The sequence below is a fragment of the Gigantopelta aegis genome, chromosome 6 (assembly GCF_016097555.1).
Source record: "Gigantopelta aegis isolate Gae_Host chromosome 6, Gae_host_genome, whole genome shotgun sequence".
Lineage (NCBI taxonomy): Eukaryota > Metazoa > Mollusca > Gastropoda > Neomphalida > Peltospiridae > Gigantopelta > Gigantopelta aegis.
In genome coordinates, this window is record NC_054704.1 from 40696074 (window position 1) to 40712922 (window position 16849).

At 38.6% G+C, this 16849-nt stretch overlaps 1 protein-coding gene across 1 annotated transcript in view; it reads right to left on the reverse strand.

The window, feature by feature from the left end:
• Window positions 1-1458: 1458 nt before the first annotated feature.
• The window catches only part of LOC121374553 (gastrin/cholecystokinin type B receptor-like), a 90391-nt gene continuing 75000 nt past the window's right edge, over window positions 1459-16849 (reverse strand). Inside the window, exon 5 of the mRNA XM_041501659.1 lies at window positions 1459-2158. Within this exon, the coding sequence (XP_041357593.1) occupies window positions 1751-2158 (408 nt within the window). The 3' untranslated portion in view covers window positions 1459-1750. The remainder of the gene's footprint in view (window positions 2159-16849) is intronic.

Consider the following 16849-nt stretch of genomic DNA (forward strand, 5'->3'; position numbering starts at 1 on the left):
TAAAGGTTCATTTTCTATGAAACCAACCTTCCAAAACAACTCAAATGTCTCTTCCCAATTTACTGAAGTAAATAGTGATACTTAAGTCACTGCAATTGTGAAATGATATGTACACAGATTATAAGACTTTTTTTAACCTCTTGGATTCTTTCTTTCTTTTTTCTTTTCTCGTTTTTTTTCTCGTTTTATTATTGTTGATAATGCTGCTGCTTCTGTTGTTTTTCTTTCTTTTTAACTAAGATATGTGCTTACAATAAATTTATGTTGTATATTCTTGCAGTCTAAAGTCTTAAGTGTCGGCCTTATATTTAAACTAACGTTTTAAAAACACCCTGCTCGGTGTGATAAAAACAAAAGTAAACTAGTTCAAAACGTATCAGTTTCGGTTGTTAATACTCTTACTACCAATGTTCAATTATCGAATAATACGCCACACAGTGGCTACGTGGCACAGCAGCAAAACAAAGATTAATATTCCCAGCAACCAATGGTTAACTGTAATTGAAAACAAGCAACAATTTACTGATATTCCCAGTGTCTCACCACACAGAAGCTCTCTGCTATTGGAAGCCAGGAAACCCATGGCATACTAGTATATCGTTTTGAAAACATTTTATACATTTAATTTACTCCAAAATTGGAAATATGTACGTCTCATTTTTGTTTTTCTATATTAAGGTGTAGGCCTATTTGACAAAACATCGTAAATTTACGTCTGCTACTAGCAGTTATACCGGATATACGTTTATACGTGTTTGACATCTATTTCACACAGAAAATTACATCATTACGGGAGATGGAGCATTTTAAGGACAAAAGAAAATGAAATGTGTGTACTTCAAACTATATTCCTTGTACTATAATAATAAGAATTGTGGTTTACTTGTAGATTTACGTTTACGTGCAAAACTAGGCTTACGATGTTTTGTGAAATTGGGCCATGGTCCTTAAGAATAACGCAGAACCCGATTTACTCCAAACAGCTGTTATCCTGTATACACTAGTATCAAAAGTAAAATGTACAATATTACATCATGGACAAAATCCATCCCAAGGATCTATCATTAAAAAGCATACATCGTTTTAATTCTACTATAGTTACTAACAATTAAAATCAATTTGGAACTATGATTGATTAACTCTCTGGGCAACTGTGTAGTGAGATGAAGCAACTATTTAGTTGAATGTTATTTCGAACAACCAATAGTTAACTGGTATTTTAAAAAAAAAAAAAAATAAAGTACACCAAACAAATCAAACAAAACAACATAAAACAAAAACAAATGAAAACAAAACAAAATAACCAACACCAAAACAATATTACTTGTCTTCCCAAATCAACCTCAGTGGTGTAGTGGTTAAGTCACCAGACGTAAGGTCGGTAGGTACTGGGTTAGCATCCCGGTACCGGCTCCCACCCAGAGCGAGTTTGGCGACTCTGTGGGTAGGTGTAAGGCCGCTACACCGACTTCTCTCTCACTAACCTCACTAACCACTGACAAACTAACCACTAACATACTCTCCCGGACAGACAGCGTGTGTGTCCAGGACAGCGTGGTTGAATCTTAAGTGGATATAAGCACGTACATATGTATAAACAGTCCACCGACAAGCATAATTGTTCTGGGCACAGACTTTGACCCGAGAAACGTATTTGTACACAACTCATATTTTCAAAACACCACCGTGTTGAACTAAGCAACTATATACGAGTATATACATACATAACAAGGTCACAGACAATTACACATCACTGAGGTTCTCGATACCCATGCACTGGCACTGTCAATGACGTCAGACTTGTCGTCTGCGTGTTACTAATGGTAAGCCTGTTCTCGCTGACGGGAGTTCTGGCTTTCCTCGAACACCTGGCATTCTGGTTCAGTTTCTGGAACGTCCTCTGGCGTTCCTTGCGTCTGAGGCACGAGAAGATAACCTCCTTGAAGCTGTCCCTGAAGTTTTTCGACATGAAGCCGTACACGATGGGATTGACACAGCTGTTCATGTAGGACATTAGGAAGAAGGCCTGTCTCATGGGTTTGAGGTAACCGATGTGTAGCTTCTCGATGAGACCCACCGACACCAGGAGGTTGTCGATCAAGATGGGTCCCCAGCACACGATGAACAGGAGCACAACCAGGATGAGCATCTGGATCACCTGTAAGAAGAGAGCAAGACAGAAAATAAGTTTTATTGCTCTGGTTCCCGTTCCACGAAGCGATCTTAGCACTAAGATCACCTTAAATGCATAACTACCTAATGCACTTAAGGTGATCTTAGTGCTAAGATCGCTTCGTGGAACGGGGCCCAGGTCCGTACCTGTCCTGGACAGAACTTTCTCCCATCCCTAGGTATGCATGGTAGACCCATTCAATGACGTCAGCCCATACGGAATAAATCTGTCTTGCAATGACAGCGTGATCTTGTTGGCCTAAGCAGTTTTGGTGGAGGAGGATTCTATTTATTTAAAGAAACACTATGTCACAGAGTTGTGTTTGGTTTATATTATTACAATAAACCATTTTGAGGTATGTTTATTTTAATGGTGATATCAAAATAATCATCCATGTGTACTTCTTATGAGCGATAGGGTAATTCCACCCTCGGGCACATAATTTAATGTCAGGGAGGTTGTGTCCACGACAGGTGAGCTTGAACAGTAATGTGATTTAGATCCATTCTGTGAAACGTAAAGACTGATCTGTCAGGAAGGTTACCAGTGTATATGTATTTTAAAAGCAACCAATGTATTTTTATTTTTTTTCTCCATTTATAGCTACGTAGCCATAATTGATTTATGTGTCACAATATAGATATCCGTTATTTAAAGTTCCAAAGTCGACGTTTTATTTTAAGGAACCATGGGCAGGATTTATCTTTGTATTAAATTCCGTTTCATCACTGGTCATGACCGCGTCTGTGTTATTTTGTACACTGCTTCTATTGATACGAACCACCAGTGATCCATAACTGTTTCAACAAAGGCCATGGTTTGTGCTATCCTGCCTGTGGGAAGCGCAAATAAAAGATCCCTTGCTGCCTGTCGTAAAAGAGTAGCCTATGTGGCGACAGCGGGTTTCCTCTAAAAAAATGTGTGTGGTCCTTAACCATATGTCTGACGCCATATAACCGTAAATAAAATGTGTTGAGTGCGTCGTTAAATAAAACACTTCTTTCTTTCTTTCTATTGATACGCTTGTGCAATATTAAACTGAACTCAAATAAACTATTGTTGAAAATATTTTGTACACCCACAAGTACTCTTAATATGTTTAAGTGTATAGTTTGTTCATCCTTCACGGCATGCGCAGCAGCTGGAGGTCTCATACAACAGTTAACATTAATTGGTCTATATTAGCTTTATTTGTGTGCACTTCCTCCCAACCCTATTCAGCTTACTCAAAGGCAATAACCCAATCTAAATAATCTGTTTGTAGCCGCAGCTCGATCAACGGGGTAATCGTACCGTAGCCATGCTACTTCCTTCTCTACAAGAGAGCTACAAATTGAAATATCAGCAAGGGGCGATTACTCTTAATGACCATAGCAGCACAGATATATATATATATATATAACTCACGTCATATGAAAATCAACTCGCCCTTTATGGATTATAACAAAATTCGGTCATTCCCGCTGTTCGTCCGAGCGCCTTTATTCTGTAAATTAGCTTTATAAATAATGAAGACACAGCTCCGGCACGTCTCAAAACAATCTCCCAGGCTCTCTGGCGTGGTGGCCGGGCGGCCATTTAGATGCAAAATTGGACAACTTGGAACATTTGGGACCGTCATCGAGTTTTATTATTGCTCGATGATGAAGTATTTGGCCTGGTCTTGGGTCAACTTTTCTGAGCATATACGAAGTTATTGTAAAAACGGAAGATACATAAGAGATTTAATGGCAATGTCGCACCACTGTTGACAAACTAAAAACACGAATCCCATGAATTGCGTGAATTGTACAATATATTGTATAAATTGCTCTTTAGCACATAAGCAGTCAATTTCAACCCACGCCTCCCCCTTCCCTGCCAGTTCTGTATTGAATCTTCGAAGTCGGGCCAAAAAGTTGCAGACGTGCGGGCAAAATGAGTTAGTCTGAAAAGTTATTACCATGTATTTCCATCATACGCCTTACAAAATTATTGTAGTCCATGTAGAAACGTGTAGTGATTCATTTGGACTCCTACATAGCTGTTTGGTAGTAATGGAAGTAAAATTCAGTCTGCACCCCCCCCCCCCCCCACACACACACACACCACCACCACCACCACCACCACCGATGCTTTAGCTAACGCTTACCACCACTGTCCGTTTGGCATACACTTTATATAGATAGCATCAGAACGAAAAAAAAATCATTTATAGCTACGAAGCCATAATTGATTTATGTGTCACAATATAGATAGCAAATGAAATAGCAAATGAAATATGATGACTATGTAGCTGGTTAAATAAAGTACTTACTGCAACTAATTAAATAAATATATTCTCGGGCAACATTTTATTGAGTTACTTCGTAAATCCACTACCTTGTGATCATACCTTTAACATACTATGAATTTATAACTGGTCTCTCTGATAGTTCCTCGTCACCACGAGACAGTTCCATGTCTCCTAGAGATAGTTCCCTATCGCCAAAAGACGGTTCCTCCGTTTCATCACATGACAGTTTGGCAAACTGTCATGTGATGAAAGGGAGGAACCACAATATTCGTAGGGCATATTGATATGATATCCCTTTAAGTTTCGATCACTCATTCTAAAACTACATCATCATGAATAGCTTATTCATTTTCGATTTTGTGTTTAAATGTCGAATTTTTATATCTTGTGTAAACACAGGTAAGACGTGGACTATCAGAGTTAAATGACCATCTGCTGACCAGGCAGATTTTAGTGGTTCAAGAGGTCCCTATTTAGATTCCTCGACCCCACCCACCTTTGAAATATTAGACCCGCTCTTGCTCTACAAAATAATTGCAATTAAGAGTCGGATTTCAACGCAGTGTATTAATGAGTAAAGCCAGAGTATTACGATGTCAAAGTGACGTCTACGTGACGTCTAGTGTCTCGTTGACGTTGTGTCTGTCGTCGGTCTATATTTAGCCTCCAGACAAGCAATTTGCCTGTCAGTTGAAGATCCGTCTCATTAAGTATATCACTGACTTGAAAGTACCATGCTTCGGTGTTATGATACATTGTTCATACCGCGGCCTTTTTCAGTGATGACCTTACGAAATGCATGCACAAAAACAAAGGAGTGAAGGAAGAAAATGTTTTATTTAAAGGCATATTGTCACAGACCAGAGACCTATTACATGGCCTAACAAAGTATTAATTAAAAATATATATATATTTGATTTATACCTAAATGTAATTTATTCAACCATCTATGTAACCACCATACTCCACTTATTAATGATATTTTGTAAAAATAACTGAATTATGGCAATGGTCCATAATTCAAAAACTAACATTGCTGAGAGGTTTAACATGGATTTCACTTCATCATGGTGTAGTTAAAGTGATGCAATAGCTAGATTTGGTCTGTAAAAATTAATGTAATTTTTATTTATTATAAATTTTTAGAGAAATAAGGTCCTTAAATCTGTGACAGTATGCCTTTAACGATGCACTCAACACATTTTATTTACGGTTATATGGCGTCGGAAAAAAAAAAGGAGTTTAAATCATCAATGTTTGAAAATTAATAAGAGAACTTGGCGGCTAAGCGATATCAATACTTTACAAGGATTAGAAAATCCTCTTTTGAATCATTTATTATTTTATTTATTACTTTTGTGTTTAAAAATAAGGAAGGTAACAAAAAAGATCTTCGGGGGAGGCCTTAATATAGACATGAGCCTGATGGTCAATAATAATAATAATAAATCCTAAACCGCTGTATATGTCTGCGGAATAAATATTGTTTAAACCAAACAGGATCTTTATCTCATGTAATCGTTAGTTATTCTGCTCCATTGATGGGGTGTTACGTAAAAATGTATTGCTATGGTTGTGAAAATGTATCGTCGCTTTCCGCTCCCACAACCGTCTGCCTTTGTGGTAGCTATTTCAGTGCACATTTATAGTTTATCATGGCAAACAATAGACAAGGTTCGTTCCTCTGAAGTGTGTGTATATTCTTTTTCTTCTTCTTCTTCTTCTTCTTCTTCTTCTTCTTCTTCTTCTTCTTCTTCTTCTTCATCATCGTCCAAGCTACATGCTTTAGATTTGGAGTCCTGTTTTGTTGGAAAATACCACTGTCTAAATCAAGTCTTCTTTGGTCAACCAGTGTTTCTCCGCCGGTGCTTTAACCTTGCTTCTTGGTACAAGGAGTAAGACTGCAGTATGTACTCTGGAGACTGTGATTCTGTTTGACATGGACCGTCGTCTGTGTCTACCAAGTTCAGGCGGTACATAGGAGATGGAAGATGTAAGTGACCAATCCGTAGTCTCAATATTGTCGTCTGCTAGTGTCTCTCCAGATTGTAGATTGGGGCCTTGGTTGTGGTAGTGGAACTGATGAACTTTCTTTCGGTGATACGTTTATGTTTTTGGTTTGATGTGTGTGTGTGTGTGCGTGTGTGCGTGTGTGCGTGCGTGCGTGCGTGTGCGTGTGTGTTCCCAAGAATGTTCGTTCTAAGTGTACTTTATTTTATATATATATATATATATGTGTGTGTGTGTGTGTGTGTGTGTGTGCGCGTGTGTGTGTCTATCTATCTATCTATCTATCTATCTATCTATCTATCTATATATATATATATATATATATATATATATATATATATATGCAACTACAGTGACGTTAAAAGTGTTCCATAACTGTTTTTAATGTATTATTATGACCCATGTCATAAAGATAGCGTGGGAAAATACGATATTTATGTAACAGTTTATTGTAAACTATGTGGATAATAAATAAACAAATATATATAGACAGACGACGGACAGACAGACATATATAACTGAACTCATTGACACGTGACTGACTGTCACGTAATATTTTCGATTTTCTTATAGATAAACTAGATTTTCTTGGAAATGCACTTTAGTGCCAACACCATCAGCTGCTGTAGATATATAATCCTCCGATTAATTTGTTTTCAACGATCGCAAACTGCGAAATGAAAGGGCTTCAATTCTCTTTATTGCCAATCACAGGCAGTCGAGGCCAAATCGGCAGCAACAGAAGAAACAGAGTAGATTTGTCTTTTATCAGTCTCGGTAATTCATATCGATTGTGCCCTTAGTCTCGTGTTATTGTGTACGTAGGGAGCATTTAAGAATTATAAAAAAAATTGACGATTCCTTATCCACTTTCCTTTTATAGAATTTATGGTCCAAACAATAAATGTTTGATTTCCTGAATTCATGAAAAGAATGAATGAATGATTGAATGAATGAACGAATAATTTTACAGAATAAATCAATAATTAGTTTTATATATAAAAAAAAATATCCCTTTTATTTGTTGGGTTTTTTTTTTTTGCTGATATACGATTCATATCAGGAGTAGTGGTGAATTTTTAGGGTATATAAGGCCCAGAATTAAAACTTTAAAATACTAATGGTTTTGCGTATGAATTTTAAATTAAACCGTGTTATGGTTATACTGTTTTTATAAAGTTTCATATTTCATCTCATTGTTTGATTTTTGTTCCGATTGATTTATTGTTAATCCATATAAATTGACTAGCTTAGAAAAGCATCCACACTGGGCCAAATAAGCCAATATTAGCAAAATAAGAGGTTGCAGAGGTGTTGTTAGAACAAGAAAATTCAATATTTACATGTGATGATTTGACGATTCTTTGTTAAGGGTGCAAACCACCAGAACAAATCTCATGGACGACAATACTAGATAGTAAGCGACATACCTAACGTTTCTACGTGCAACATTTCAATTGACATTTATACCATTGGCATAAGTAACACAACACCTCACTTTAAATCAATCGAAGCCTCCCGCCATGGAATTGTGGACTGGTTATGCCAGAACCCGAATCCATGGTGGGCGTGCCCGAACCGTAAGGATGTGGGCACGTTAATATAGTTCCCTTCCCTTCAATCGAAGAACATGGTACTCTTTGTTGACTCTATTCAGAAAGCATTTTTCTTCACAGTCATAATAGACCTATTTCACATTCCCAGTGCGCATGTGTGAGTTTCGTGGCAACTGGTAGACGCTAAAGCAAGATTTAAACTTCACCGCCGACTCTTGTTGGCGAGTAGTTGACTCGCGCAGTTCTGCTTCTGTTGAAACCTAACCTTTTTAAGTGAAGTCAATGTTGTTTTAACAGTTCATATTACGTTTTCGTGCGCGTTCGATCAACGCTTTTTCGTTTACAATGGGTCGACCTATTTTAAAAAAATCAGTTTCGCACGAGGTCGTCAATCAGAGAATGAATTAACCGTAGCAGTGAACTCACGCGAAATCACACGACAATATACCCGCCGAGGGACAAAGGCAAATTTTAATATACTGTATCGCCGATGGGAGTACACGGTAATCGTGCGATTATTAACTGTTCTATGGTAGAGGACTCGGAATACATACTTCTTCAATATTGGAGAGGTTGTGAATAACTGCTTACTGTGAAATGAAAAAGATTTTGTTATTAACCATCGAGAAATCATCGTTTCAGCTTTGTACACAGTAAATACCAGATGTATTACCATAAATGCACTTGATATTGTTTTTCGTAAATGGAACAGTTTTTTAAATCCAAACCTTCTTTTTAAGATAGCGTTTGATTTAAAGAAGAGCATGGGACACTAGTTATGTTTGTTAAGCTGTCATAAAGAGGGGCGGGACGTAGACCAGTGGTAAAGTGCTCGCTTGATGCGCGGTCGGTTTGGGATCGATTTCCGTCGATGGCCTCATTGTGCTATTTTTCGGGCTATATCAAGGCCGTCGTATGTGCTATCCTGTCTGTGGGATGGTGTATATAAAAGATCCCTTGCTACTAATGGAAAAATGTAGCAGCTTTCCTTTCTGAGACTAGATGTCAAAATTACCAAATGTTTGACATCCAATAGCCGATGATTAATAAATCAATGTCCTCCAGTGGTGTCGTTAAACAAAAAACAAAACAAAACAAAACAAAACTGTCATAAAGAAGTTGGTTTTGAAATGCGTGTTTAACTTAACCCCCCCCCTGTTCAAATAATTGCCAGATCACTGATCATAACACAGTTTATATGACGGTATGTTAAGTGCAGTAAAAATAGTTTCATTAAAAAAAAGAGATGTAACTGAAAAACTATCCGTCAAATAAAATTACGCCTACATTAAAGAAACCACCGTGAGTTTACAATCATAGCAAAAGTTGCGTTCGTAAATATATCCTATATTTTACATACTTGGTTGGTGGGTTTTTAAATACTACTGTTGTTGTTTTCATTATTTATTTATATACGCAATATATATTAAGATTGGAGTCCAGGATGTGCGTCTTATGTCTCAATGAACTACATCCCTCGCTATTAATTATTAAAACTACCGTCTTTGGTTGCATGTCTGTACATCTAATTAAAATTATCTCCACTGGTTAATTACTATTACCTGTGGATTTAACAACAGCCCGTTGGAGTTCATGTCCAGTTGACCTTTCATTCGACCAATCAAAACCTTACTTGCAAAATCCTGCCAGTGATTTGAAAAGAATTTGAAAACATTCGGGATTATGCCGTGGGTATATGAAATTATTCGTGTGAATCACGAAGTATGCCAGAAACTAATTTCAATATAAAATTTTATATAAAATTCGTTTCAAGACGAAAAAAAAACCCGTGATGGTATAGCCATAAAATCTGTTTATACTAGTATACAATCCAGAGTTTATAACTGCACTTTTCCCCTTGTTTTTTTAATGTTGAACTAGACCAACAAGTTTGCCTATTGCATAAATAGTCTCGCCCGATATTTTTAGAATTTGTATGCTCCCGAATAACGCTATAAAAGGAAAAGTGTAATTGGTCGATATATATATAGATGAAATGTCACCTGGACACGAGAGTCCACGCAATGCTGTTAGATCTACTGGTAGACCAGTAGAGCTAATTTTAATCAGATTGATGTCTGTAGTGCCCACAAATGTCACAACGACCACAAATGTCGCAATGTTACTGCCACAAATGTCCTAATCGACCACAAATGTCACACGATCGATCACAAATGTCACAACGCTGAACGCCACAAATGTCACAACGACAAATGACGCAACTCATCAACCACAAATATTATAATTTACATTGACGTTGTTTGTTTTTTAATTCTTGTTTTATCCTTTTGGGGTTATACCCTTAGCTCAAATATAGTGTCCCTTGCTCGGCAGGATTACAGGGTCTATTCCCACTGTAGCATCCCCTAAAATGTTTCATTATTAGCACCAACTTAGTGGTCTGAAAACTCGATATCAAATCAATATTACACTGTGAAAAAGCACTTTCGTACACTTGTGAACAAGACTGTCATGTTCGGTCGAACTGCTATAAAGCCCACCTTTATTTAAGAACCACGCATCAATAACGGGCACTTCAAGCGCTACATTACGTATACCAATGCATTTATTTTAATATGTATATAACGACCACCTGCTAATAAAGTTGACTTTTGTAAGTTCTTTGTTATATAGAGGTTTACAGAAGACCTAGTAAGTTAGAAACACATATACTGACGCACAATGAAAACGCAAAAACATCTTTTCATTGCAAATAACGACAAACTATTAATGAATTGATGGATAATGTAATATGACATTAATGACTGGTATTCATGAGATACATTCACATGGAAACATGGCCAATTATTATTAGTAATCGAGTTGCATTCGTAATCGAAAAGTTCACCGGTGGTGGCTGGCGGTGACGTACACGACGTCCTAACTCAGCCCATATGTGTTCAGTTGGGTTCAAATCCGGTGAAACGGCGGGCCAGTTCATAACGGTGATACCGGCTTGTTGCAGGAATGCCTGGGTAATTCTTGCAGTATGTGGACGGGCATTGTCTTGTTGAAACAGAAGGGGACCTGCTGGACTTCGGTGACGGCGCAAAAGTGGCTAGAGAACTGGTCTTAGAATAACGTCAACATAACGCTGGGCTGTAAGGGCATTGTGGACAATGATGAGATCACTCCTGAAATCACAGTTGATTGCCCCCCATACTATCAGACAACTGCCGCCAAACCGATCACGTTCCCTCACACATCCGTCAGCGTACCGTTCATGGAGTCTCCTGTACACACGTGCTCTTCGATCGGCAAAGGAGACAGAGAAACGGGACTCATCTGTAGTCTCGCGCAACACGATGTCGCAGTATCATGATGTCACCGTTGTACGGGCGTCTGCATCTGAGTCCAGCCGTTCGACGGATGGCCGTCATCGGATGGATATGCCTTCCATGACGTCCTATCGTATTGCTTGCTGTCATCGTCGCAGTTCTGAACAGGTCACGGAGGTGGTGTCGTCGAATCTGTCGATCTTGGCGTGGGGTCGTAACGGGACGTTGACCAGGTCGAGGTCGATCACGGACACTCCCGATCTGTTGATGACGTTCAACAAGTTGTCCAGTAGTTGATGGATGGACTCTGAAGGTCCTAGCAACTTGGCTTTGCGAAGTCCCCCCTTGAACCATGCCCAACGCTCGCTCCCTTTGTTCTTCTCTGAGTCGTAGCATTCTTAATGTGATGAGGAATATGACACCGTTACGTGACTTTTATGTGTCCACATACTGGCATTTCACGTGCATTGTATGCAGCATGATTGAGCATGTAGTGAACGCATTTCACACCATTTTGTGTGTTTCTGCTATTGTATGTGTAACAAGAACAAAACCAGGATTAAAACCCAGACAAAAGTACCAATCAATGGCTTCCTCTCATAAATTGTTATTTTAAGTCCAATAAATATATGTTTCATTAATCACAACAAAATATTGAAAAATATCTGTTTTGTGTTTTCATTGTGTGTCAGTATATATGTGTCTAATCCATTAGAGAAAAATGTTTTATGTTTTATTTAACGACGCACTCAACACATTTTATTTTACGGTTATATGACGTTAGACATATGGTTAATGACCATTCTTAATAGCAGCAAGGAATCTTTTATATGCACCATCCTATAGACAGGATAGCACATGCCACGGCCTTTGTTACACCAGTTGTGGAGCACTGGCTGGATCGATCCGACGACCTACCGCACCACGAGCGGACGCTCCTTAGATCAGCGAAAGAGCGTCCGCTCATGGTGCGGTGGGTCTTCGGATCGATCCTCCTCATTGGACTCATTTAGTTACGTCATGTGTTTCAATCAGTGATCAATAACTGGTGCATCCAAGGACCGTACTAAGTGCTATCGTATGAATGGTGCTATCATAAAAGAACCCTTGTTGCTAAGAGTAGCCAACATGGCGGCAACGGGTTTGACATATAACAGCAATTGATCAGTAATTAATGTACTTCAGTAGTCTTGTAAAACACACAGATTTTATTTTACCATTTTCATATACTATTTTAATGCAGTTAATAAGAACAATATCAGAACGGTCTAGTGTGAATCATTTTATGTGTAAGGCAATGAGGTTGCAAATTCACACACACACACACACACACACACACACACACACACCCTGTAACTTTTTGTTTTGCCGTGGAATAAATTTGATTTCTTTTTGTTTGTTTGTTTGTTTGTTTGTTTGTTTTTGTTTTGTTTGTTTCTCAAGATGTATTTTTAATTATTATAACTAGCGGTCTATGAACTCTGTTGACAGTTCATAGTATGTACATTCGAGGGATTAATCACAATCTTATTCATATTTACTTATAATCCAGAGTTGAAAAAATATTAACGGTAAAATTGCCGTGGCCGTATTTCTCACCATTTTTGTTCCGTAAGCATTTTCTTAATCGCAATGGTTGTATATATATGAGTTCCTGCTGTTCATGGGACCTAGGTCTCCTCGACATGATATATTGACTGTGCCTGTATTCAGAACATGGTATATTTAAACCGGTTCTAACGCCCACCTGTATTAAACAGTCACCTGCCAGAAAAGGCCACCTAAATCATGTAATACATGTATGATATTAACCAGCTCTAACGGGCACCCGATATTAGTGGCCACCTGTCTTAAACGGTCATTTTTTTTCACCCCCATATTTTACTCTATATGCATTTGCGTAAGTGGTTGCTAAATATTTATGTGGGCGATTTTTAGGTGTACAGTTGTATTAGGATATTTTAATAGAAAAGTTATTAGTCATATAAATACGACAAGGATCGTAGTTTAGTACATTAATCATTTATCGCATTGGTAGATATGTTTTACATTCAGATATATGGTTTACGTGTATTTTATTTTCCAGATAAGTGTTAAATCACTGTACAGTTGTCGTAATTACTTAATATATGGATCGATTCCTCTATATTAAAACAATTCGTCTTGCTTTCACAAACTTTATTCTTCTTAACAAAATAAACAGACGGCATATTAATTACAAAAAAGAGGCAAACATTTATCTTGGTATGACACAACTGTTAAAAATGCAATAAGATAGATTGTCCCACTCTTCTCTATTATGACATCACAGTTCGTGGGACATTGAGTATTTGATTGATTGAAACATATGTTATTGCTTTAACAAATGGATTAGACACAGGTGATCGTTATATACAGATTAAAATAGATGCATTGGTATACGTAATGTAGCGCTTGAAGTATCCGTTATTGATGCGTGGTTGTTAAATAAAGGTGGCCTTTATAGCAGTTCGACCGAACATGACAGTATTGTTCACACTAACATTACTTATATGGTGCTGAACATGGTACGAGAGTAATTTTATTCAACAGTGCTTTTTCACAGTGTAATATTGATTTGATCTCGAGTTTTCAGACCACTAAGTTGTTGCTAATAATGAAACATTTTAGGGGATGCTACAGTGGGAATAGAACCTGTAATCCTGCCGAGCAAGGGACACTATATTTGAGCTAAGGGTATAATCCCAAAAGGACAAAACAAGATTTTTTTTTAAAAACGTCAATGTAAATTATAATATTTGTGGTTGATAAGTTGCGTCATTTGTCGTTGTGACATTTGTGGTGTTCAGCGTTGTGACATTTGTGATTGAGACCTTTGTGACATGTGTGATCGATCGCGTGACATTTGTGGTCCATTAGGACATTTGTGGCAGTAACATTGCGACATTTCTCTCTCTCTCTCTCTCTCTCTCTCTCTCTCTCTCTCTCTCTCTCTCTCTCTCTCTCTCTCTCTCTCTCTCTCTCTCGCCACGTTTTATAACGCAGTCAACGGCCTCGGTGGTGTCGTGGTTAAGCCCGGTACCGGCCAGAGCAAGTTTTAATGACTCAGTGGGTAATGGATGAGACCACTACACCGTCTTCTTTCTCACTAATCACCAACCACTAACTATCCCACTGTTCTGTACAGACAACCCAGATAGATGGGGGGGGGGGGGGGGGGGTGCCCAGGACAGCGTGCTTGAGCCTTACTTGGATATAAGCACGAAAATAAGTTGAAACGAAATGAAATAATGCAGTCGTAGAAACCCATCTTAAACGTGTAAAAACACAATTCTTACATGCATTAAGAAAAGGTTAAACGTTCGTTTTGTTTAACGACACCATTAGAACACATTGATTTATTAATGTTCGGCTATTGGATTTTGACTTGTAATCTTCAGAGGAAACCAGCTAATGTTTCCATTAGCAGCAAGATATTTTTTATCTGCACTTTCCCACAGACAGGACAGCATGTTATACCCTTTGATATGCCAGTCGTGGCGCAATGATTGGGACGGATGAAAAGCTCAGTCAGTGAATGGGTCCACCGAGGAGGTTCGATCCTGCGACAAAAGCACTTCAAGGGTGCGCTCTATCGACTAAGCTAGATTTCGCTCCTTTTACACTTACAGATACACATTACGTCTGCTGCTGTTTCTTCCATTTTAAAAGCTGTTTCTCTCGGAATGGGTTAAATCGCAATGCATACGTAATTAAGCAAATCGTTGACACTGAGGTAATATTTCATTAATTTCTCAGCAACTATCCATTATCGGACATACACCAGATGCAATCATAAAACTGTCAAGAAAGTCGCCATTTAGTAATCAAAAAGAGATATTGTTGCAAACATCAATAATATTCTCCCCGTTATGTTTGATCTGTGGGGAAATTAGAAAAAAAGACACACAGCGTTGAACCAAAATGTGTTTTGGATATCAGACCCATGGAAGATGGTCTTGCGTTTCGTATGGCGTGCCCAAGTCCGCCCTAATACTGGAGCCAGAAACGTTTTCGTTTAGTTCCGTAATTAACGTCACAAAAAAGATGAATGTTATAGCAACAATGTCGCCTATCCATGCTATAATATATTTTATATTTAAAAAAAGTTTATTTTAATGGTACCACTACAAAACATATATTAATTAATCTCCGACTAGTGAAATGAATGAATGAATGAATGTTTAACGACACACCAACACAAAACATACACATCGGCTGTTGGGTGTCAAACAGGGGTAAGCGGCTATTGGATGTCAAACAGGGGTAAGCGGCTATTGGATGTCAAACAGGGGTAAGCGGCTATTGGATGTCAAACATTTGATCTTTCTGATTTTCCGACACATAGCCTTCAGAGAAAACCCATTACGGATCTGGGGCCTAATTTACTAAACTATCGCAACTTTGCGATCTCGCAGTGCAATGCTAAAAGACTTGCAAAGAGGATGCGTTGTTGTCTAGCAGAGCCTAAGAGACTTTTGTGAATTAGGCCCCTGGCTGTCCAGAAACGGGACTCGGGACACACATGCTCGAAACCGTCGTGGTATATGAGCATGTTAAAATTCACCGCAACCGCAACATCTTTCCATAAGCAGTAAAGGATCTTTTATATGCATTTCCCCAGACAAATTGTTTCTTTGTTTTGTTTAACGACACCACTGGAGCACATTGATTAATTAAATCATCGGCTAATGGATGTCAAAAAGATGATTATTCTGACTCGTAGTCATCAGGGGAAACCCGTTACATTTCTCCTAATGCAGAAAGGGATCTTTTATATGCACTTTTCCACAGACAGGAAAGCAAATGCCACGGCCTTTGTCCACTTGTGGTGCACTGGTTGTAACGAGAGAAAAAAATAATCAGTTGATTGGGTCCACCGAGGTGGTTCGATCCTGCAACACAAGCACCTCAGGTGAGCAGTCAATCGACTGAGCTAAATCCCGCTCCTCCCCAGATAGTTACGGATCTTACATATACATTCTCCTACAGGCATTATAGGAGCCCGAATACTGTGACTGTAGAGAGCTAGACGAACATTTGGACTAAGGGCTAAAGGCTAAATATACGGGCTCAATATCTGTCTAAATGTGACATTGTCCGTCTAGCCCTCTAAAGTCAGTTAAAAGTCTGGTTTGTTTAACGACACCACTAAAGGACATTGATTTATTAATCATCGGCTATTGGCTGTCATAGAGAGGAAATTCGCTACATTTTTGCATTAGTAGCATTGCTTTACCACTGGGCTGCATCCCGCCCCTCTACAGTCGGAGTACTCGGGCTCGCATTACAACACACACGATATACCAGTAGTGAGGCACTGGTTGCATTAGTAGCATTGCTTTACCACTGGGCTGCATCCCGCCCCTCTACAGTCGGAGTACTCGGGCTCGCATTACAACACATACGATATACCAGTAGTGAGGCACTGGTTGCATTAGTAGCATTGCTTTACCACTGGGCTGCATCCCGCCCCTCTACAGTCGGAGTACTCGGGCTCGCATTACAACACACACGATATACCAGTAGTGAGGCACTG